This window comes from Arachis hypogaea, chromosome 17 (assembly GCF_003086295.3).
Source record: "Arachis hypogaea cultivar Tifrunner chromosome 17, arahy.Tifrunner.gnm2.J5K5, whole genome shotgun sequence".
NCBI lineage: Eukaryota > Viridiplantae > Streptophyta > Magnoliopsida > Fabales > Fabaceae > Arachis > Arachis hypogaea.
The window spans coordinates 17,234,959-17,260,091 of record NC_092052.1 but is presented as its reverse complement, the minus strand read 5'-3'; the positions used below and the strand labels follow the sequence as shown (position 1 = coordinate 17,260,091).

Here is a 25,133-nt window from a genome sequence, read left to right as displayed (position 1 = left end):
AAATCAACTAGAGCCAACTAGTTTTAAAATAAAAGGTGTGTTACAAGAAAGAGAAAACAAATTCACTACTCTTAATTTTTCAAATTTTAAAACTAAAAACAGAAGAAATTAATTTGAGTTAGCTTATAATGTAGTTGATTCCCTAGATTTTTTTAAGATTAATTAAATTTTGTTACCTTGTATAAACTTTAAAATGAACCAAAACTAAATATTAGAATAATAAATCTCACATTTAATCTCAAGTTATTCTTAAAATAATTTTTTGTAAAATCCAAAATAAAATTCAACTCAAACCATTATTAAAGATACTCATTAAATTATGTAAACAGTAGTAAAAAATAATAATTAAAGGGAGTCATTAGTTTGGGTTATGTACTAAATTTTGACTTTTTTTTTTAATAAAAAAATCCAACACAATAAAATAGAGCAAAGAACAAATAAAACTAAAAAAAATAAAAATTTTTAATTATTTTTAATATTATCATCAACACAACTTAAATCTTCCACTTTTTATAGCACATAAATAATTTATCTATAATTTCTAATATTTGTGTTTTATTCTAAAAAGGTAGTTCGTTTTTTTTCAATCAAATATTTCATATGGAAATAAAACTCAAATAATATATTAAATTTTAACACGCATAGAAAAGTGAATAAAACTCGAACACAAATGAATTTACTTGTTAAAAAATAAAATAAATTGGGTTAATTTAATAATATTATTTAATTATTTTTAATTGAATCAATCTCCTACTTTTTAGGTAATTAAGTACATTGTTAATTAGATTTAATTTAGATCTTATCATTTAAATTTTTTTTAACTTCTTCTAAAAACTTTAAAAAAAATTACTTTTTTCCTCTTTCTCATCTGGTTTAAGCACCACCATCACGCATACATCACTCTTTAGCTCTTTCCTATCTCAACTTTTTTGAGTCAATATTCTTTTTTATTTTTGTCTTTCTTATAGTAAAGTTTACGAACGTCTTGTCTATGGAAGCCTTATTAGCTACTATGCACGGACAAATACAGACACGCAGGACACTGTTTATAAGCGAATTTAAAATTTTTATAAGACACGATATATATAAAATATAAAATATTTTTTAGGATAATTTATCTAAATAAATAAAGTAGATAAAATCTTTATTCAAATACACAAAACAGAAACATGTTACGTGTATGTGCAATTTTCTATTTTTATGTAACCTGTGGGAAGCAACCACGGTTTCTAATTTTTACATAAACCGTGGCTGCTTAGGACGGATTATGATTGTTTTGTGTTGTGTGTAAACCGTGGCAAGTAGCCACGGATTACGAAGGGAAGAAGGAAGCCATAAACCGTGGCAGGCTCCCACGGTTTATGAAGATGGCTAGATGGTGATAAAACATTGTGGGAGGGAGAGGGAGAAGAACTGATATACTGATCAGTAGTCAGTACTATCCATTAGAAGAGTTTCAGAATTTGAGTAGAAAAAAAGAAAAAAAAAAAAAAGACAGAATCTCAATCATATGATGAGTGAGTGGGCTCCTATTAAATTTTGTTTGCTTAATATAGTGTGAAAGAACATAATTCTGATTGAAGTTTATTTGCATTAGCAGTTAGCACCATTAGCATGCTATATGCATGAGTTGAACTACACTTTCTTTACATACATAGAATAGAAGCCTTGAGGAATGGAATTTTTTTTTTATAAAGTTTAAATACCAATGGCGTATTTATTGTCAATGGGGACATGATTTGATTTTGGATTGGGAGGAGTATTCTGCTTAATATAAACTCGTGTATAAAATAAAAATAGTAACTAAATAATGAATCTTTAAAGGATTCTTGATTTAAAACTTTATTACTTGAATATAAAATATATTGTATATCAACTTCATATTTACAGAAGTTTAAATTCATATATTTTCTTCTCTAGTGATTTTTCAGAAGCATTTTAATTCGTAAAATATTAAGATAAAAGAGACTTTTGAAGACTAAGGAATCCTTTAAATGTGATCCTTTATTTAGTTTTTTATTATAATAATTTAAAAAAAATTGAAATAAACACATTTAAATAGATTTAGTGTCTTTTTAAAATTAAATACATATTCAAAATACAAACTAAATAAAACTGAAATTTAAAATTTAAAATTTCTGTTTTAGTTCTAGCATTTTTTAATTATTAAAAGATTATCATTTAAATATACATCCAAAAATTATATTCAGTAAAATTAAAAATTTTAATTTTAAAATCCAAAAAATAAATCTTAAGGGTTTTAATTATTAACCCACACATCTAAAACCCTACAAGAGATCATATTTTGAACTAATATGTTAGATATATTTTTATTGAATAAGATCTAAAAAACTTAACTTAATTATTCATTTTAATCATTTTAAAACCATTAATAAAAAAATAAGAAATATTAGATACGTTTTTATCGAATAAGATATAAAAAAATTAATTTTTTTTCTTTTTTTCACTCAAATTCTGAAACTCTTCTAATGGATAGTACTGACTACTGATCAGTATATCAGTCTCTCTCCCTCTTCCTCCCACAACGTTTTATCACTATCTAGCCATCGGTTTATGGCTTCCTTCTTCCGTTCGTAATCCGTGACTACTTGCCACGGTTTACACACAACACAAAACAATCATAATCCGTCCTAAGCAGCCACGGTTTATGTAGAAATTAAAAACCGTGGTTGCTTCCCACGGATTACATAGAAATGAAAAATTGCACATACATGTAACATGTTTCTGTTTTGTGTATTTGAGTAAATATTTCATCTACTTTATTTATTTGGGTAAATTGCCCTATTTTTTAGATAAATTTTAATGATATTTTAATATTTAATTAATATTAAAATATAAATTAATTTTTTTAATTATACGAAATATTTAAAATATTTTTTATTTTAATAATTAATAATATATATTATTTATACACTTATTTCAAGAGTATATATTAAAAATAAAGTTAGACATATTTACACATGATAGTATTTAAGTGTATTCAAATGTATACAATAAATTTTTTTTTATTAAAATACGGTCAGTTGAACACAGAAAATAGACATATCCAGAATCAAGCATGGGAATAAAATTGATTTGTGTCTTAAAGCAGGTTGAAGAACAGATGGTAAATGTTGTAAAAGCGAAGGAATAGTCAGTAAATAGACAATGTACTGCTTAGCGGCATGGTTGTCATCCAGCATATCAGGCCCAATTACATCGATGTTTGTCAGATAAAATGGACGCACGGCTAAAGTTATCGCCCTTGCAGTAATAAAAAAAAGTTCATCTGCCGGGATGATATTTTTTGTCTGGCAAGAATAATTATCTAAGTGCAGTTATATATCTAGCAATAGATATATAACTACCACTTTTATTGCTCCCGTTGAACTGAATTAAATCCTTCGCTGCTAAATCTGCATCTTGAGGATTGTCATCAACAATGCCTTTCCATCCTTTTGGATCAGTAAACATGACCAAAGACCCATTGCAAGTGATGTCACAATGTTTAAATTCTGAGCACTTGAAATGCATTCACTGAACTCTGAAAGAATGGAGAAACCGAGAGAAGTTAGCCTCCGTGCCTAGTAAATCCATATTCTTCTCTCTTCAGGTGTACCAATTGCCAGAAAGCAAAAGTTCTGCTTTGAATCTAGAACCACGTATACATCCATTAATAATATATTTCATAGGTGTGTTAAACAAGAAAAATAAAAATGAGTCGTTAGACCTCTCAAAGCTGAGAAAAAATAATAAAGCAACCAAAACATCTTGATAGTCATATTTGGCATGCCATCACATTGAAATGCTTGACATGCTGATCGGACATGAGAAATCAAAGAAGTGTCCGTGCTTTATAGTTTATTAGTTGTTGCTTTTCTTTTCTTTGGATGAGTACAAGTATGTTTTTTTATTGGCATTGTGATTCTAGACTCAATTTTTAGAACATCAGTTATATTTATTTATAATAATTTCATATTTTCAGTCAAAACTTAATAAATTCATAACATTTTTAATAAAATGTATTAACTTCATAATATATTACTTCATATTTATTTATAATAGTTTCATATTTTCTATGCATTCATATAGATTAATATAATGAATACTCAATTTGAACTAATCTTTTATGTTCTCATTAATTTATAGAAGTTATTACATTGTATAAATTGCAAGATACAAGTACTACCACAAACAACATATGCTGAATAATTACTACAACAAAATGATATAAACTCAAGCCTTAAAGAAATAAAATTTAATTTACATCAAATTCAAGCTACTGCTACTACTTCTTCCTACTTATTAACACGAATAACAAGAATAAGAATAATATTATCTGCGAGATTCACCCTAACAGCAACAATGGTGATATCCTTTTTTCTCCTAACACTGGTTTATTTTCATTTTTTTTCAGCTAGATTGTTGAATTGTTCAATGCATCCCTCAAAAAGTATTTAAAAAAGTAGATGGAACACGGATTAGGACACAAAAATAGAACAAGATAATCACTACATTGACAAGTACAGAATCCAATAACAGATCAAATATAAAACGAATAATAGAATATTGAAACTCACTATTGGCAGCTAGAGAGAGAGATCACCTAATTTGTTGCTTGATCGAGGGGAGTCGCGGCTGGCAGAGAGAGAGAGAAGGAGTCGTGACTGACGAAGGGGAGATGAGGAAGGGGCTGGTTTCGGTGAGGGGGAGAGGAGGTGGAGAAAGGAGGCGCTGACGGCGACGGGGCTAACAGAGCCGCGGAAAGAATAGAGGATTAGAAAGAGAACGGGAGAAGAGAGGTTAGAGAGAGAGGGGGAGAGGAGGAAGGGGCTAGTTTCGGTGAGGGGGAGAAGAGGTGGCAAAAGGAGTCGCCAGTGGCGGCGGGGAGAGGAGAGAGAGTTTGGGAGAAGAGAGGTTAGAGAGAAAGGGGATTTCGAAATGAAGGGGTAAGGGTTTGCGCTTGGAGTTTTAGGGTTCATTACTGTCATATTTACTGGCGGATAAATTCGACAGTAACGCATTGCGGGTCAACAAAACACAACATTCCACTAATTGGGTTTAGCGGTGGAAAAATTTGCCGATAAATCCCACGCTACATTTTACGCCTATTTTTTTTTCTCCAATTATTACCAGCGCATTTACTGTCGGAAGCATAAATCCACCGGTAATTACTTAACCTGACGAATTCTACACCAAAACTGTTAATAAATCTACCAGTAATGTGCGACGCTAAATAGGCGGGTATTCATCGTGTTTTTTGTAGTGGAGACTAAGCCAGGACATCATTGGCGAGGTAGGGTTAAACAAAATCAAATTTGCAGAGGAAAAATATATGAATTGCTTCTGTGGGTATCACGCAAGAATATGCAAGGCGACTATTGCGGAAAATCATGGAAGATTGTTGTTGGGTACCCCATGTACAAAGTAAGAAATCGAATCATTGCATAAAAAGTTTTTTAGATTTGTAGAATGGTTCTAAGCATTGGGTTCATTGCAGGAAAATCAACCATATTTTAAGTTCTTCGCTTGGGTTGACGCTATTTTTTATCTCAGCCACAAAAAGGCCGCTATGGAAGATGCTAGTGAACTGCAGGAATTAGTGAGTATAGTTGGTGGATTCTAAGATAGATTGATGCACCAGCAAAATAGAGTGTGTGCACTAAAAAGGTGTCAACTGTCAAGATACAAAGGCAAATAAAAAATGCAAGAAGACTTGGTTTAAGGCAATTTATTTTGTATTTTGTGCTGCAGGTTGTGTTGTTGTGTTTAAGTGAATTGTTAGATCTTAGTTTTTTCAAAATGATAGTTATCTAGTTATGTAATTTAAAACCTATGAACGAATGAAGTCCTTATCAATTTGACTCAATATATTCCTCTTTATGAGCATATGAGTCCTTATCAGTCTGACTCAATATATTTCTATTGGATTTGGATCCTCTAAATTTTGAATTTCACTTTAGAGAGTAAAATTTAATCTTTCACTATTTATTTCATAGATGGGACCAAGAGAAAATATGAGAGAGAGACCATTCAAGAGTGAGAGATCAAACTTTACTTTCTAAAGTGAAATTTAAAATTTAGAAGATCCAAATCCATTTCTATTTATGAGCAGATGTGATCAGCTGTTAATTGAATGATACGGAACCCAAACTATTGATTTAATTTCAGAAACATATATAATAATTGATACCATATATTTAGTGGTCCAAGCACTACATTAAAAGTAAATAATAATGTCATATATTTTTAGTATTTCTAGTATTGGATAACTATATAAATTAATAGTGTCTAATAATCATAGATCATTACATGCAGTAGCATGAGTATGAACATGCCAAAATAGAGTTTTATGATATTTTTGGATGATAAAAATGAGAAACTAAATTATTATTAAATTACATCTTTTATCATGAAATTTCAACCTAAGAAAAATAAAACAATTCATGTCATCACTTATTTTTTGGAGCTTTGAAGTCTAAATTTGGTATGAATTGGAACATCCTTGAAGAAGTGCTTTGCTTAAGCTACCAGTATTTTTGTTGAAATCTCTTCATTAGCACGAGGAGGTGGAATAAGAAGTGGAGTGCTAGCTAGATTGGACTGACAGAGGGTGGTGTGGCCCAATAATTGAGGAGATACATGAATATATATTGGGTGCTAATACTTCATCCCCTTATAATATCATCCGATTTTTTTTTTTTTTTTGGCTAAGAAGCCACATATTACCTTCATGCATCTGATTAATTTCCGTGTCTCTTTTAATAGGATGCGATCCAAACTCTATATTACAAGTAGTAGGATTATATCAATACATCTCGTAATTTAGATATTCTAAACTTTTGAATAGAGTCAACAGATCAATAGAACAGATGAGATCAAAGTCCATCCTTTCGACTTTTAATGGAGACGGGAGCTTTTTTAATGGGAGTTAGATATTTTGAGTCAGCTATATGAGGCTTTGAGACGTGTGAGGCTAGCGAATAATAAGGAGGATAGAGTTGTGTGAAAATATAATAGACTTGGTATCTTTTCGACTAACTCCTTTGTGCAAGAGCTACAAGAAGGAATGCTGTCCGAGGACGTAACCAGCTATAGCTTCACAAAGACCATCTGAAAAGGTTTGGTTCCACCAAGGATAGAGCTGTTTGCTTGGTTTGTCCTGGTAGGCAGAGTGAACATTAAAGAACGGCTAAGTCGGTTCGGGATTATTAGCCAGAATAATAAGAGTTGTGTCTTATGTGATAAGGATGTTGAGCAGGTCCATCACTTGTTTCTTGGCTGTGATTTTGCTTGGCAAGTGTGGAGTGCATGGATATCTATGTTTGGCCGGCTTTGGGCTTTTCCGGAGTTAGTGAAGGACTATTTCCTGAGTTGGACATATGAGCCGCGAAGAAAAGAAGATCGAAAGCAGCGATTAAGGTGTTTCTGTGCGATCATTTGGCACATTTGGATGGAGCGAAATAGGAGGATATTTCAGAATCAAAAGAAAGGCGTAGAAGATATCATCACAATGACCATCCTTAGCTGCGACGAGTGGAGACGTGTGCATCCCTAGGGTTGTTGATGGCTATGCCGGAAATGACGTGGAGATTTTGTTTCTTTGCTTAAGGAGTTTGTGGGAGTTGCCTATCGTTTTGTTTTGTTTGATACTGTTTGCTTCACTCTAATGTGTTGAGCTCTTTTACTTTCGAAAAAAAAAGTCCATCCTTAAAAATCTCTCTATTTTACTATCAATATACAGTAATATTCCATTGTTATCCTTCATAAAATGATCACCATAGTAAAACACAAGGACCATAAAATTCTCCATCTCTAAACATAATGAAGAACAATTTATTAAAAATAAGCACCACAATAGAATTTAATAAAAATTTCTACTTCTTGATTCATTTTTTCCATTTTATGTTATAATAATCACTAGAACAGAGTCAAGTAATAAAATATTATAATATTCTATCACAAATTTTTAAATCCTAGGCCAAATAATAAACTATTCATCACTGTTACTATAATGGCAGAAATTAATTTGGTTATGGATAAAAGATTAGTGATAAACTTGTATATGGATGCATGGTGTGTTGTCCACAAATATGGATCTGCGTTGATCAGAAACCTGCAAAACGCAGGTAACATTTTGCAGGCGTTAGAATAAAAAAAATGCAGGCCCTGCAAAACGCAGGTTGCGATTGGTGAGGGAAGGGAACTAGCAAGCGAAACGTGCCCTGCATGCCGACAGGAGCAGGTGTTGACCAAGTTGGAACAACGCAAAACGCAGGATGCATTTGTCAGCGTAGCATAGCCAAACGCAGATTGCATTTTGCAGGCTCCCTAGCTGCATGCGCGCCACGTGTTCTCGAAAGGTGTTCAGCTTGGTCCTTATAAGTGAAAAATGCAGATTGGAAGGGAAGAAAAGTTAAAAACTAGTTACTGAAGCAAAGTGAGAACTGAGAAATAGTTGAAGGAGAATGAGGAAGCAATAGTTAAGTGTGAAGGATCTGGCTTGCTGAAGAAGAACAACTGCATGGGATAGGAAAAAAAAATGGTGCGTGACTATACCAAACCAAAAAATCATATTATTGAGTATTTGAATCCTCCTCAATTTATAAATAATTTTTTTTAATATTTAACAATAAATATATAGATTTATTCAAATTTTATTTATTTGTATTGTAATTAGTAGTATTGGGATTATTAATATTATTATAACTAATATTATGTTGTTATTTATTTCTCATTACGGTTTAATTTTTTAATATTGTTATTATTTTATTATTATTATTATTATTATTATTAGGCAAATTAATCTCTGTATTGTTAGTGACGTTGTTATTATTATTATTATTATTATTATTATTATTATTATTATTATTATTTAATAATAATAATAATAATAATAATAATAATAATAATAATAATAATAATAATAATGTTAACAGTAAACGGTTTTTTTAATAATGTTTAATTAAAAAAAATTATTATGTTTAATACTTTAGTAATATTTTGTAATAATAATTAATACTGTATGTTAATAACAAACCGTTTAGGTTATATATAATATAATAAATAGTTATTATTATTGTTATTATTGTTATATTTGAGTAATTATTATTATAAGTAGAGTGTTATTATGATTATTTTATAATACTGGTTATGATAGTGAGAATAAGTTATTATTAGTTTTTAATAATTAATAATATTATTTAATAAATAATAGATAAATATTTATTAATTTTTAATAATTTATTATTATGTTTTAAGATAATAATAATAATAATAATAATAATATTTAGTTGTTGTTGCTAATTTTTTTTGAATAAATTATTAACCGATTTTATTTAGAATTTAATAATTATCATTTTTTTTGCAGGCTATCAGAAATTTGTTGCCCAAAAAACTGGATCTGTCGGATACCTTTAATGAGGTAGCTGCAGCGACATTGGCATTGACTGGGTTTCAACACGTTTCGCGAGTAGGCGAAATGAGAAGTCATTCTGCACTACGGAGTGCTTTGGTGGAATGCTGGAGGCCGGAGACTCACACATTTCATCTTCTGGTCGGTGAAGTGACGGTGACGCTGGAAGATGTGAACTATATTCTTGGTCTCCCGATTAATGGGGAGGCCGTTACAGATAGATCAGATAGCAGCCACCAGTTTTTGGCGGAGAACTGCATTGTGTGTTTTAGTAGGGAGCCCGGTCCGAACGATCACGTGTTCGGGAAGGTTAATATTGCTTGGGTCCGGCGGTGCAGAGACACCGAGCTGTGTGATACTCAGGAGTCTCTCGAGTGGTACGTCCGGGCGCACATTTTCTGCGTGCTCAGAACAATTGTGTTTCCGGATAAGTCGATCGTTTCACTGAACTCGAAGTTTCTACCGCTACTTCGGGATTTTCACCGGATTTCAGGGTATAGTTGGGGGGCAGCCAGTCTGGCACACCTATACAGATCGTTGTGTCGTGCCTCACAATACAACTGCAAGGAAATGGATGGCAACAGCTTTCTTCTTTGCCAACCAAGCTTTGCGGTAACTGACAGTGTAGTTGAACCTGGATTAAACTTCTGCAATTACAGACTTCACCTTTATCGAGGGTTTGATTCGACCAACGGCCTAATGACATCTGCAATTGTGTCCGAATCCAACTTGGCATGATCTTGTGATATCGTTCCCACGGTGCACGTGTGCTTGCCATTGTATCTCCTGATCTCCCAACAAGCTTTCTTTCGAATCAAGTTAGCCCGGATAAGCCAATCGCACCCTGTACCATACCCCTTGCATTTTGCATAGAATGTCTGCGGCTCAAACTCATACACAGTGTAATCAACTCCTCTAGAGATAGTGTAGCTTTTAATTGCAGATATCACCGACTCTCTCGAACCAAATTCCATTCCAACACTAAACTCGCAATCTTCCGCCGCAGTGTTGCCTTCACCTACGACATGCGCACCACCATCAGTCAGACAAGGCAAATAAAATAAACACTGTAGGAAACTTGAGTTAATAATCATAACATACCCGTATTCGCATACTCAGGAAATTCCGGGTCATGCATGGCTTCGAGATCTAGAGTCCGCATAAAAAACGAAACACCAAACGGGTGCTGACTTACAATCGCATTCGCTTCATTTTGCACCTCATGATTGCCTACCAAGTCTCCGTCATCGTTTTAGTCGTCGACTTCATAGTTAGCTTCGAACTCCTCTTCACTGTCATTATTATCTTCTTCCCGATCTATATCCCCAAGCTCATCAACATTGACCTCCTCGCCGACCGCACGCCGACCCTGACTGCTGTTCAAACTCAACGTACAACTCTATCATCGGCACGTGAAATCGGGTTTGTTGATAAATACAGAACATCTGCTGCATACTGGCATCGTCAGTGATGGGCATTAATTGAAACTGTATTAGCCCACCAAATACTTACACAGGACTTCTGTATAAAAGGCTGCTCACCCTTTTCAAAATGTGGCTTTGAATGTTATTACAAAGCCCATTTTGCAACTCGACAAATCTCATGGTACATGGAATAGCAAATGACAACGGATATTTACAAACAAAAGTCACTCCTTCATGTGTGTTTGGTATAACTTCACCGTTATAATATACTCGCAAATTTGCAATATTTTTCATAACTTCAACCTCACCTACTCCAATTTTTTGACACACCTAACTGCCAAAAAAAACTAAGAACAACATATATATTCAAAAGAAGAGTATGATGAGTAGAATGGGAGTGAGGCCGTTTGGGTGAGGAGTGCTTCGTATTTATAGGCAGGCCTCTTCATTAAAATATTTTTTTTTCCCAAAAAACACAACCTGAGTTTTTCGTTTTTCAAAAAAATAATCTGACAACGCAAAAAACGCAGCCTGAGTTTTGCATTTTCCCAACAAAAAAGCTGACACTCAGCACAAAACGCAATCTGCATTTTGTTATTACGAAAAAAAAAAATTTAACCCATCAAAAAATGCAGGCCGCGTTTGGGTTAAAACAAATAAAAAAAATTTTGAAAAGCCTACAAAAAGCAAAACGCAGCCCACATTTGTTCCCTTTCCTGAAAAAAGAAACAAAAACAGGCCAAAAGTAAAACGCAAGTAACGTTTTACACCTGACATCATAGCAGGGAAAAATTTGTCCATGTGTCCATTACATTGAACAACACCAAACTTTGTTCCATATAAAAAAAATGAGCCCTATAATGGTAACTGAAAATAAACCATGAGTTTCTAACCTTTTTTAATGCGAATCTTTAATTGTCACATCCACTTGTTTGCTATGTCTGAGTTGGTGCTAACAGTAATCGCAACGAATAGAATGATAATGTCAGAAGTGACATATTTAAATGTAGGGGATGAGAATTGAAGGTGACATGGATGAAAGTGGGTGATGGTGATGATGTGGGAGTTTAACGTTGAAGAAGGTTATTCTTCTCTCTATAAATTGAAGAAGACATAGTGAGGTTTGTAGTCTTTTTGTTTTCAATAGAGGAGAACGACAGGGATATACATAGGGCATTCTCCAAAAGACGCAGTAGTTTAAGTCCAAAGATTAATTTGTCTTGTTTCCACACGTGGATAACTGACTCTCACGCGAGCTAGTCTAGGCCTCCATGTTAGTATTTTTAGTTTGTTATTGATGAAGAAACAAGGCCAAAGATTTATTTATTTGGCGGAATTAAATTTTGGAGAGTTTTTTATGTATTTCAAAAGTTGGAGGATCAAAATGTCAAATTTTAAAAATTTTAAAGATTAATTTGGATAATTACTCAAACAAAAATTAAATATCTGTTTCTTGCAAGAATAAAAAATTGAAGAAATCGGCTAAAGCTTCCCAAACATGATGGGATGATGCCAACTAAATTGTTGAAAGATAAATCAAGATACACAAAGGATTGCAGGTTACATATCAAGGGGAATATTTCTCCTATCAATGAATTGTTGGAAATAATCAAACACTCAAGACTTGTTTCATTCCATATCCAATCTGATATTGTCTTTATGTAATTGTTTGTCAGATGAACTGTCAACTCATGTAAGTGTTCAATAAGTTACAAACTTCTTAGAAATTAAAAGAAAGAATACATCAAATCTGAAATTGTCAATAAAGAATTTCAAAATTTCCTTTTGAATGTTAGGGGATACAATTTGTATCTTTTGTATGTGTAACTATATGTTTTTGTACAAAAGTATGTGATTCCTATTTCTATACAGAAAAAAGGGAAATCAAATCTTTCATCTTTTGTTGATCAATAAAATTAATTAGAATGGCTTCTTAAGGTGCTGAAATTCCAAAGATGTATCAACACAATCTACCTTGCTTCTATAACCATTCAACAACTTCAACAACTCAGTGGCCTTCTCCTTTGTGCTCTCACCACACCCAACTTGCAACAAAACAAGAAGCTTCTGGAACACCCCAACTTGAAGTGCCTCAACAAAAACCCCTTCTTCTTCTTGGGCCTTATCACAAATCTTCCAAACAATTGAAACCGCAAAGCTAGAACTCAATTCAGAAACCCTCAGAAGTTTCTTAACCACAAGTGGAATTGTAAGAGCATTAGCCTTGGCAATTTCCTTCCCTTCTTTTGTCCCACAAATTGAATCCAATACTCCTAACGCCTTCTCACACACCCCTTTATCACAATCAACAATTGTCTCCAACAAAACTTCAACCAAACCCAATTCCACAAATCTTTGTGAAATTACATCTTTACCCTTGGAATATGTTACCAATTTAAAAATCATTGATAAACATGCCTTTGTAATTGAGGCACTCCCAATAGGCTCCTTAATCATCTTAACCAAGCCTTCAGCAACACCTTGGGTATTTGCCAACACTTCAATTGGAACTTCCTTGAGCAACATGGCAACACTTTGCTTTATGGAAAGGTCTATATTACCCTTCAACAAGAACCAAACCATGCAACTCATGGAATTCTTTGAACCCAACATGGACTTACCCTCCTCACCAATAGGTCTCATCCATGCCAATACACCCAAGATCTCCTCTAACAAACTACTAACATTATTATTCTCCTCAAAACCCCATGATGAGAAAAAGTCAAAGGCGTTGACCAGAGCAAGAGAAGCACCATTTGCAACTATGCACCTCTTGTTCCTATCACTCTCCTTCTCCCAACCCTTGATCTTCCTCACCAACTCCCTGCACTTGTTTTCATCGCCTTGTTTCGCGGCATTCACGATCTTCGTACACGTGTCCGAAACTTCGTACGGTGTAACGGGGATCCTAGGAGTAGGGATCCTCTCGATTCCAAAAGAACGGTGCTCCACGCACCAATCTTGGATCATCCTCCGAAGGGCATGGTTGGGGATCATGTCAAAGGTTGTCAAGACCCTTTTTGTTACCGGGCACGTGTTGTTCCCTTCCTCGATCCATTTCTCTATACTGTCCCTGTCGTAGGTAATCCCCGTGGATACTGTTACTGGATCCTTCATTAGGTCGAGGGTGACCGGACACCGGAAGTGGGAAGGGACTGAAATCTCGACCTCTAAATCGTTGACTTGGAGATCCTTCCCCTTCCGAGCGCGCCGGAACACCCTCCCTCTTGTCCAAGACAAAACCATAATGTTTTTTTGTTGTTACAACAAATTAAACTCTAATATTTTTGTTGTTGGTTGTTGTTTTTCTATGTTTGAGTGTGTGTTTTTTTGTGTTAGATGAAATAAATGTGAGGGGAGCTTATATATATGGAGAATGGAAAGAGGTGGGTCAAAGCTAGGTGAGTGGAATATGTCAAAATAATGCAAAGAATGAGATAAATAATAATAAAAAAGGGGTCACCTTAATATAATGTTTGGTTTGTATTTTTATGTGCGGTGTAATATGGGCATTGTTTGAACGTTGAACGTTGAATGTTTGAAAGGATGCGTGTGATTTATGAATTGATTAATTTGATGAGAAAAGGTAGAAGTGGTAGTTGATGAGATGGAGGTTACGGTGATGGAGTTGTACTAATAAGACGACGACGGTCGTTTGTTTGAACGGCGTGTGGGTATGTAGCTGACTAGGACTCAGTCAACTGGTCGGTGTACTTTGCATGCATGCGTGGATTTTAATTTGGAGTTTCAAACATCACAACAATTTTTTTTTTTGTGTTATACACTCTATACTAGTAGCAGGCTAGTAATAAAATCCAAAAATATTATATATCCATTTAAAATAAATTATTAAATTAGTTATTATATATTTATTAATTTATATTTTTATTAATTTTAATTAATTATTAGAATAATTAAATATATTATAATAAAATAATTAAATGTACAATCAATGAGTAATTAAATTTATTTATAGTAATATAATAAAAAATTTAAAATATTAAATACGTATTTTTACACACAGATAATTATTAATTAGTGATTATTTTTGTTATATATATGACATGATTAAATAAAATAATATAAATTTTATTAATCAATAGTTTTTTTAGGTCACTAACTAAAAAGATAATTTTTTAAAATAAAAACGTTATTTATGGATACTTAATCCGTAGAAGAATCCTAATTTCAAACACAATTAATTTGTATAATATAAGAGAGTTATTTAGATAAAGACGTTTAAAATATTTTTTTTAAAGATATATTTTAGTAATTAAAATTTAATATATATAACTAATTAAACTGTGTTATTTTTGTCAAAATTATATCAGATAAATTAATTTGATAAAAAAAATTAGTAAAACAAATTTTAAACCGGTTTAAATTAATATTTTTTTATAAAAAATAATTACAATATTCTTATTATAGAAAATAACTAAAATATTCTTATTATATATATATATATATATTTTTAAATTCTAAATCATAATTCTTTTTTTTTCTGTGTCATTATAGAATTAAGATTTAGAGATCTCAAAATTAATATATATCTATATATAAGAGTATATATTTTAGTCATTTTTTATAATAGAAATATTGTAATTATTTTCTATAAAAAAAGTATTAATTTAGATCGATTTAAGATTTAGTTTATTATTTTTTTGATTAAATTAATTTGTCCGATTTAATTATGACAAAAATAACATAATTTAATTAATCATATATATTAAATTTTAATTATTAAAAAAATTTTAAAAATATTTTAAATGTCTTTATTTAAATGGCTCTTATAATATAATAGTACTTGTATTCATGATTAAAAGTTTTTACTATGAAATCATCATGTTTTAGGAATTTTATTTAATTATTATCATTACAAGTAATCCAAAATTACTTGAGTATGTAGTTGTATACTCTTCTAGTGCCAAATAGTTGTCATTATTCAAATGGACAATTAGAGGGTGTTTATATTTATATATTTTTTAAATATTATAAAAAAACTTGGTTTTATTTAATTTAATTTATTAATGATTTTATTGACAGGACATATCTTACTAGTAATTAGTGTATATTTATACGTATTGAAATTACGATACACACAGGTAAAGTAGAAAAAATCGAGATCTTACAAATAAATAAATAAAATACGTAAAATGTAAAATTATAATAAGATTTAAATCGTAAAATTGTCAATTTAGTGTAAATTTTATAAAATCGATTGATTTATTTAAAATTATAATATCAAAAAATTTTAAGAGTTAAATCAAGTAGAGATGAACGCGAATCGAATTTTGTCAAAATTTCAATCTGATTCGCACTAAAATTATCGGATTGGATTCAATATCTGCAGTTTTTAAATTTGGATTGGATATGATATTGAATATATTCGCAAAACATAAAATATTTTAAAAAGTTTATTTTATTAAAAAAATAAATAATTTTTCTATTCTTTTAAACATATTTATTTATTTATTTATTATTTTTGTAGATCCGTGATATATGGATACTTAGCTAAAATTTGCAATCCGATGTTATTAATGTGTGGATCAAATTCAATTTAATTTGATAATCTTGCGGATTAGATCAATACCCACAATTTTCAAATTGAATTTAGATAACTAACATAAATAGTATCCGTATTGAAAATAAGTAGTATGACCACAATCTAATCAATCATATGTCAAATAATTTGTTATTGTTATTATATTAAAGGGTTAATATAATAAGATCATTGATTAAATTTAGAAATTTATCATTGTGATAGTAATCATAATATTAAAAGATAAATCTTTTATAATTTAATATAAATTGTTCTTTATCATAGAATTATTAAAAAATACATTAATAATCCAGAAAGATCAATATATATAGAATGGGATTCATTGGATGAAAATTAATAGATCTCATTGAACTGACTCACTTAGCTTTGAGAATTCTTAATGGTTATAATTACTGCATATTTGTCAATAGGATATTCTCAAGATGAATATAGTAATAGAGTTTCTTTTGACCTGCGAACTGTCAAAATAATTAACAAAGTATTTATTATACTTTGATTTTGGACACCTAATACCTTAAGGTGCTAGTTGAATGAATATTGGGTATGATCTAATTGTAGAATTAATAATTAGTCATTAGTCAATAAAGAATCCGTCAACTCTCAATAAAGAGTTTAAACTCTATGATTATAATGACTGGGATGAATAAAATATTGGCTAAGGAAATTAAATGAATGAAGAAATAAATTTCTTATGTCATTCACAGTTCATTATAATAATGGTAATAAGTTAGGATTTAACAATCAAACCATACTCTAAGGGTTAACCAAGAATTAGAAAGATGGAATGAATTATACCTTATTCTTTTCGGATTCTTAGAAAAAATATATTACTTCAGACTATCGGGTCGTTAAAGAGTGTTGCTAGACACTAACTTTAATTAGTAAATTTTGTATAATTAATTTACTACTCACTTAGTGTTGAACCTATAGGGTCACATACTAATGAGATTTTAATCTTTACTAAATAATTATTTAATTATTATTTTAATTTGATCAAATAAATAATTATATTAATTTAAATAGAATATTATTATATTTTTTATTAGTACTAAAAATATAATAATATGATTATTGAGAATATTAAATGAGAATTGAGAATAATTAATTATTTTATTTTTAAATTTAAATTTTAAGTTTGGATTAGATCTATTCTTAATTGATTCTATTTTAAATTGAGTTATGATATGATTTATAAATTTAAAATGAGATTTAAATTTAAAATCATTAACAAAATCTCATAATATGTATATATGTATGCAAAGAATAAAGAACAAATTACACATACACAAGAGTTTTATTCTTTTATCTCTACGCATATAAACATATGTGATGTGCCTAACTTTTAAAAAAAAATTTTATGATGTGAAAAGAGTTGAAAGAAATTTTTCAATTTAAATCAAATGTCATTGATAAAAAAATTAACAAAAAAAATTGATTTTGATGTAAATACGCATAAAGTCTTCGTACAATAAAAAAAATAATTTTTTTACTAAAACGTTCTAAAATATTTAGATCTAATTTAAATATTATTTAAATAAAATTTAACACAAAATTAATTTTTTTTACTACGTGTTATAAACACATATCATCCTTCGATTCAAATTATAAACACCCCTAAAATTGACATTCTAGCCTGTAATATTACAGGTAAACATATTAAATTTGATTAGGTGTACTAGATTGCGCGTGTGCAAGCGTGTTTGTATCGGCCATGTTGGGAACATTGTCAACAACTCAGCATAAGTCGGTGTACGTGGTTCACTTTTATTCCATTCTTTTTTATTCATCTTTATTTTACATCCCTTCATTGACATTGAGCTTATTATGAATCAAGTTCAACTATATTAATAAAATTTGTAAGCGCGTGCAATTTTGTTTACTTCATGGATGGGGTAAGAATAAAGGTTATCAGAATCCAACTGTACATCCACTTGTTTATGTTACTGGCTCGGATATATAGAAATATTAAATCAGTTGAACTAAAATTCAACCGAAATTAATAAATTATAAACAAATAAATAATACATCAATAAAAATTAAAAACAGAGATTTTAAAAACTGAATTGTACATCGAACCATTTAAATCGGTTTACGAATTTAGAAATTTCAATAGTGATTTAACTGAAAATTTCAAATTATAAATAAATACATAAAATACAAAACATTTGTGTATAAAATATAAATAGTTCATATTTTTTTTTACAGCATCTCTCAATTCTTTGGGTTAAGTATTAATCCATCATAAATCAAAATTTTATTTAAGAGTTTATTGTTGGTCACTATATACACAACATAAAATTCTACTAATAAACTAACCACTAAACCAATCAAACTTGGTTTAAATAGTTCATAATTACTTTTAGTTTAAATATATTGGGCCCGGTTGTGTAAATGTTCATTACTTATAAATACCCAAACCAAGTACCCAAAAAAAAACCCAAACCCAGTAAGCACTAGCCCATTTTCATATGCATAATTGCACTTATGAAAAAAAAAAAGATGTTTCCAAATGTACTAAATTATAAAAACCCAAATCCACTAAGCACTAACCCATTCACATGCATAAATATGTTATTGGTTGATGTGATTCTACATGATTTGTGTCTGGTATTATGCTGCTTTTTTTTTTGTGATCATACACTTTGCAATATTATTATGGTTATTTTTATCACGTTTTTAAATATTTAAAATTTAATTATTTTAAAATTATTTTTATCATTAATATAAAATTTTCAGATACTATTTAAAAATTTACTCTTATAAATATAAAAAATAAAAAATCGCTTTACAAGCCCATGAAGTTAGTACATGAAATGAAATAAATGTTAAGAAATAGAGTAAGGTTTTTATTAATAAGCCATATAATAAGATTTCTTAGAAGTATAGAAAACTAAAGATGCTTTCTACAGCTGCGTGCAGTTATTATACTAGTCATAAAATAAATTTTAAAAAATAAAGTAAGGTGTTTTAAAAAATAGAGAAAATAAAAACTTTCTAAAACCTGAAGGACTAGACTCTAGACAATCACTGCATTGGAGGAGTCATAAAGTGAACTTTAAAAGATAAAATAATTATGATTTTCGAAATAATCCCGGATCTACAGGGGTCATAAAACACAATTTAAAAGATAAATAATTTTAGAAATATTGAAAATAAAATAATTCTTTACAACAAAGCATTAATAGATTAAGATGTGTTGTAATAATATGGAAAACGTATGTTGTAATGCCTTTTTTATAAACGAATAATATTATAAATACCTATTTAATTTATAGACAATATGTATTTTTTTTTTTGGGTATCTTTATAGACAATATGCAATGTAAATATTAAAATATTTCTTGAGAAGAAAATGATAATATTTTGTTATTATTACTCAAAAATGATTTATTATAAATTATTCCAAGAGGACACTCATATAGTCTTACTTATTATATTTATGTTGTTATTTTTTCATGTTTTCATTTAAACATTTTATTACTAATTCTGTCATATTACTAAAACATACGGTTCCAAAAATAAAATATTTGACATGATTATAAAAATGAGTAATCTGCCCCCGTGGTCCGCACGTACTAGTTTTAAAAAATTTAATACTAACTTGCGTGGCTCTCGTGGGAAACGCTTTTTTTCCCCATCTTTTCTTTATTTGCAATTTGGTTTCCAATAATCTTTGGCAATCTATAATATGGTGTGGAAGTAAGTGAGAGTGAGTTAGAGTAGATCATAATGGAGGGGCTGCCACTATTATCAACTATGAGCACCGTGATCGGTGTGGGGCTACTGATATGGTGGTTGTGGAGTGCACTCAAGTGGGTGTGGCTGAAACCAAAGAGCATAGAGAGGCGTCTAAGGCAGCAGGGCATTAAGGGAAATTCATACCGACCTTTGGTTGGAGACATTAGAGATATGATTAAGGCGTCTAATATTATTTTTTAACCTTTTTTAATAAATAGGCACCACTTTTTAGGCACCATAGCATTCACCTAAATCATATTGGACATCGAATTTACTTTTCTAAACTCATCCAAGATAATCCTAACTCATTATATAACATAATCTCATTTTCTCACTATCAAATAGACTACATATATTTATGTGCATCTATATCCCGCAATAAACAAACATAACCTCATTTTAGTTCCTTTAGATTTTGATATGTCAAAATAGTCTCTATAAATATCAAACATGATTACCTGACATGAACCTATAAAGTTAAGTGTTCGACAAGCAAACAGGTTCAAGTATGGTGTTTAATAATCTGGAAAATTTCTGTAGGTCTTGGTACCAATATTTGTTGAGTGTTGCGATGACATGGTAAGCAAATGGGAGAATGTATTAGCTTCTTCTGATGGACCATGTGAGATGGATGTATGGCCTTCCATAACAAACGTGTCGAGCGATGTCCTCGCTCGCGCCGGCTTTGGAAGTAGCTTCGAAGAAGGAAAGAGAGTCTTCCAACTTCAAAGAGAGATGCTTCAACTCACAATGACACTCTTTAAATTCGCTTTCCTTCCAGGGTACAGGTATGGGTGGCCACACTGGATCAGGTTCCTCTAAAGTAAAAAAGTGAGAGTCTAATCAGTTTTTGCCGCATTTGTGCTTATTTTGTAGATTTCTACCAACTCGTACCAACCGAAGGATGAAAGCTATTGACAAGGAAATACGAGGATCGCTAATGAATATCATCAACCGAAGATTGAAATTAATAAAAGCAGGGGAGGCCACAAACAATGACTTGTTGGGGATACTTTTGGAATCAAATTACAAGGAATCTGAGAAAAATAACGGCCCAGGAATGAGTTTAAGAGAGGTAGTGGAAGAGGTCAAACTGTTTTACTTAGCTGGACAGGAAGCCAATGCAGAATTGCTAGTGTGGACCATGTTACTGCTAAGCAAGCATCCTGATTGGCAAGAAAAGGCAAGGGAGGAAGTTTTTAAAGTGTTTGGAAACGAAAAACCAGACTACGACAAGATAGGTCAACTAAAGATTGTAAGTTTGAATTTCACGTATTGACATTATAAAATATTTTACATTGGTCAACGTAAAAATTAGTTATTTTTACTGATACGATATTGTTACCTTTTCTATGAATCAGGTGTCAATGATTCTACAGGAGAGCCTTAGGCTATATCCACCGGTGGTCATGTTCGCGCGATTTCTACGCAAAGATGCAAAACTTGGAGACCTCATAATTCCTGCAGGGGTGGAACTTGTAGTGCCTATATCAATGCTACACCAGGAAAAGGAATTTTGGGGAGATGATGCCAAGGAGTTCAAGCCAGAGAGGTTTGCTGAAGGAGTATCAAAGGCAACAAATGGGAAAGTTTCATACATGCCATTTGGATGGGGTCCTCGACTCTGCATAGGGCAAAACTTTGGATTGTTAGAGGCAAAGATAGCTGTGTCCATGATCTTGCAACGTTTCTCCTTTACGTTGTCTCCATCTTATACTCATTCTCCATCCTTTATTATTACACTTCAGCCTGAGCACGGGGCACATTTAATATTACAAAAGTTGTAAAGTGCTAAACTTTGCTTCTTAGAAAATAAATTAGGCTTCTATATACATGAGTCATAATGTTGTTGTTATTATATATTTGTAATGATACAATGGTTGCTCTCTACGTAGCGGTAGAGGAAGATGGCTCCTATTGCTTCCAACGCTAAAACCAAGTCTAATAATAGCCTATTTTAAGCTTGTTATCACCGCCAATGTATTATCTTAGAATTTTTTTTCCTATTATTTATTTTCAACACAATTACTATGCGTATCTTTTTATCTCTTTAAATTTGTAGAAAAAATAATTTTATGACAATACATTAAATCTTTATTGACGTCAAAAGAATTTAACATAATACCAATAAAAAAAGAAAAAAAAACACACACACGCACACATTTAAAAAAAGCTATTATATGAAAGAACTTATTAAAAATATGGAAAATGCTACTTGTACAACAAAATTCAGTCTTTATTCAGTTTTTAAATTTAATATTTTATTATTTTAATTTTTTAATTAATTATATTTTCTATTTTTAAGGAACCACTTTTATTTTGAATATTTATCACCGTAAAATTTGTAATCACTATTTTTTGCAAACTAAACCATAAAACTCGTAACAACTTTTCGTGTATTAATTTTAAAAAAATAAGTGAAGTTTTTCAAAATCAATTAAACTCATTCAATTATTTTTTTTATTCAAACCATTCAAAACTCATGTTAAAAACACATCTAAAATTAAATAAACAACATAAACACATTTAAAATTATTTATTAACACATCTAAATTATTGTCATTGTAATTCTAAATTACATATTGAACACAGAAAAAATTAAACTCAAACGCACATCCAAAATTATAAGAATGCACTCTAAATATTTTATCAACACATCCAAAACTTATGTAAAAAAACTTATATATATATATATATATATATATATATATATATATATATATATATATATATATATATATATTTGTGTGTGTACATAAGAACATAATGAACAACATAAACACATCCAAAATTAAGTATTGACACATCCAAATTAGGTTAACATTACAACTCTCAAATCAAATATATGAGTGCAAAAAAAATTATAATCACAAATACATTTAAAAAAACAAAATACAGACACTTCCAATATTATACATAAATTTTAAAAAAATATAACTTTTTATTAAGCAGAAAAAAAAAAGGAATAACATATCTTCATGAATGAACTCAACCAAATTTTTTTAGAATTTTGCAAACAGAAATACCAGAGACAGAAGGAGTGCAACGTGGGGGAGGAGACAGGGGGAGGCGCGGGAGAAGGGGGCGGTTGTGCGTGGCGCGAGGGAGGAGACCAGGGACGAAGAGGAGCCCATCGATGGAAGAGGCGCGGGGTGTGCACAGGGGAAGTGCGCGTCACCGAAAGAGGAGATCGTCACAGAGGAGTACGCAACGCGGGAGAAGACGAAAGCGGCAACAGATGAGGAGAGGGAGGTGCTGCAGCTCTGGATCTTTACGAAGCGAAAATTTTACTAGTGATTTAAGATGGTTTAAGATTTATTTTAGAATTTTAAATTCGAAATTTTAAATTCTAACTAATTTGATTTTTGGATGTGTATTTAAATTGTAATATATTAATAATTAAATATATTAAATCTGAAACAAAAATTTAAAATTGAAATTTAAATTTTAAATTTCAGTTTGATTTAGTTTTTATTTTGAATATGTATTTAATTTTAAAAAGACACTAAATCTATTTATAATTTTTAGATGTGTTTATTTTACTTTTTTTTTAAATTATTGTAATAAAAGGCCGAATATTATACAACTTTTAAAGAATACCTAGTTGAATTGTAAAAATATAACCATTTATTTGTTTTTTTTTCAACTAATTTGTATTGATTGAGTGGTTAGCTCATTAGTTTATTTAGGTAAATGTCGGAAGTTCGAATTCCGCTTTGTGCATGTAACAACCCATTGAGCAGCGAATTCAAATCCGTAACAAGTTAGTCGTTGACCTACTCCATAAAAATGCCGTTTTTTGGAAGACTAAAAAGCAAATCACTGTTGGTCATTTTTCTACGGAGGCCAAATACCGTGCTTTGGCAAACACTAATTGTGACCTTCTCTGGATATTGAATCTTTTACCGTTTTTTCATGTATCTTGTGTTCGACCTCCAGTTTTGTTTGTGATAACCAAAGTACACTACATATGGCTGTCAACCATGTTTTTTATGAGCGGACCAAACACCTAGAAGTTGACTGCCACCTTGTTCGTGAAAAGGCTCAGTGAAATTGCTTCCCGTTCCTTCCTTCCATCAATTAACAGACATCTTTACTAAGCCTCTTCCAATTCAGGCATTCCATACAAATTCTTCCAAGTTAAAAAATTTTAATTTATTCCATCTTCCAGCTTATGGGGACATATTAAACCTACCATATCCTATAGCCCAAAACACTCAGAATGATACACAAGCCCAAACAAAATAAGTTGCACATCTTATTGTTAGAGTCATAATGAGTAGTTATGCATGTTATGCATAAACGAGTGGACAAATTGAAACTAACCGTTAATGGTATCTTTATTTTTTCTCCAACATCCCATACGCAACCAGCCTCCTCTGTCCATGACCGGCAATAAGCGGCCGAAAAGGGCCTCCAATGAGCCACCGTGACTACTGTAAGATCATGAGAACCCACTGCGTAGCAACAAGAAGATTAGAAAAGGAGAAGAAGGTTACTTGGGATCCAAGCTCTCATCCCTTGACATGAAGACTGGATGGACGACAACGAAGGAAGTTATGGAACGAGATCTTATGCGAACATAGTGACTAGAGTAGGAGCCATGTTCGATGATGACATGTCAGATTCAGAAAAAGAAGATATGATGAGTGACTAGAAGAAAATACCTGAAACAACAGAAGCAAGAGGCGAAGGAAAAAAGAAAGAATAAGAATAAGTAACAGTGGTAGATATGGGAGAAGGACTGTTTAACATTATCATCAACGATACAGTCAAAAAAGAACTCTGGAAACCGTGGTGGAAATCCCTAAGAGTCAAACTAATGGGAAGAAAAATTGCTTATGCAGCCATGAAGAAGAAAATAGAAACTCTGTGGGGGAGACTTGGTGGAGTAGACGCTATTGACCTGGGCAATAACTTCTACCTGGTTAAGTTTTACGCTAAAGATGATTTAGATCACGCACTTCTTGAGGGCCCTTGAAAAATATATGACCAC

At 31.1% G+C, this 25,133-nt stretch overlaps 2 protein-coding genes and 1 long non-coding RNA gene across 4 annotated transcripts; 1 reads left to right on the top strand and 2 right to left on the bottom strand.

Annotated features, from left to right (window-relative positions):
• Window positions 1-3,132: 3,132 nt before the first annotated feature.
• On the bottom strand, window positions 3,133-4,943 carry LOC112765675 (uncharacterized). 2 transcript variants are annotated; one of them, XR_011875768.1, is made up of 2 exons: window positions 4,581-4,943; window positions 3,133-3,652 (listed from the first exon to the last, which is right to left on the bottom strand). It is a non-coding gene; the product is annotated as an uncharacterized lncRNA (long non-coding RNA). The 2 variants fall into 2 exon arrangements; XR_011875767.1 differs by having other exon boundaries at window positions 4,607-4,943.
• A 7,652-nt stretch (window positions 4,944-12,595) lies between these two features.
• Window positions 12,596-14,425, bottom strand: LOC112765427 (U-box domain-containing protein 21-like). Its single transcript, XM_025811327.3, has one exon. The coding sequence runs from the start codon at window positions 14,083-14,085 to the stop codon at window positions 12,760-12,762; it is 1,326 nt and encodes a 441-aa protein (XP_025667112.1). The 5' UTR covers window positions 14,086-14,425; the 3' UTR covers window positions 12,596-12,759.
• Window positions 14,426-20,069: 5,644 nt separating this feature from the next.
• On the top strand, window positions 20,070-22,109 carry LOC112764706 (cytochrome P450 716A67). Its single transcript, XM_025810442.3, has 4 exons — window positions 20,070-20,290; window positions 20,678-20,925; window positions 21,014-21,392; window positions 21,499-22,109. The coding sequence occupies exons 1-4, from the start codon at window positions 20,129-20,131 to the stop codon at window positions 21,922-21,924; spliced, it is 1,215 nt and encodes a 404-aa protein (XP_025666227.1). The 5' UTR covers window positions 20,070-20,128; the 3' UTR covers window positions 21,925-22,109.
• Window positions 22,110-25,133: the final 3,024 nt, after the last annotated feature.

What these genes read in the sequence shown, in the direction of transcription:
- LOC112765427 (XM_025811327.3), bottom strand. Translation starts at nt 14,085, where the DNA reads ATGGTTTTGTCTTGGACAAGAGGGAGGGTGTTCCGGCGCGCTCGGAAG.
- LOC112764706 (XM_025810442.3), top strand. Translation starts at nt 20,129, where the DNA reads ATGGAGGGGCTGCCACTATTATCAACTATGAGCACCGTGATCGGTGTG. An exon ending in GAAATTCATACCGACCTTTG is followed by an intron (nt 20,291 to 20,677) that starts GTTGGAGACATT and finishes AAATTTCTGTAG; the next exon opens with GTCTTGGTACCAATATTTGT. An exon ending in GCTTTCCTTCCAGGGTACAG is followed by an intron (nt 20,926 to 21,013) that starts GTATGGGTGGCC and finishes CTTATTTTGTAG; the next exon opens with ATTTCTACCAACTCGTACCA.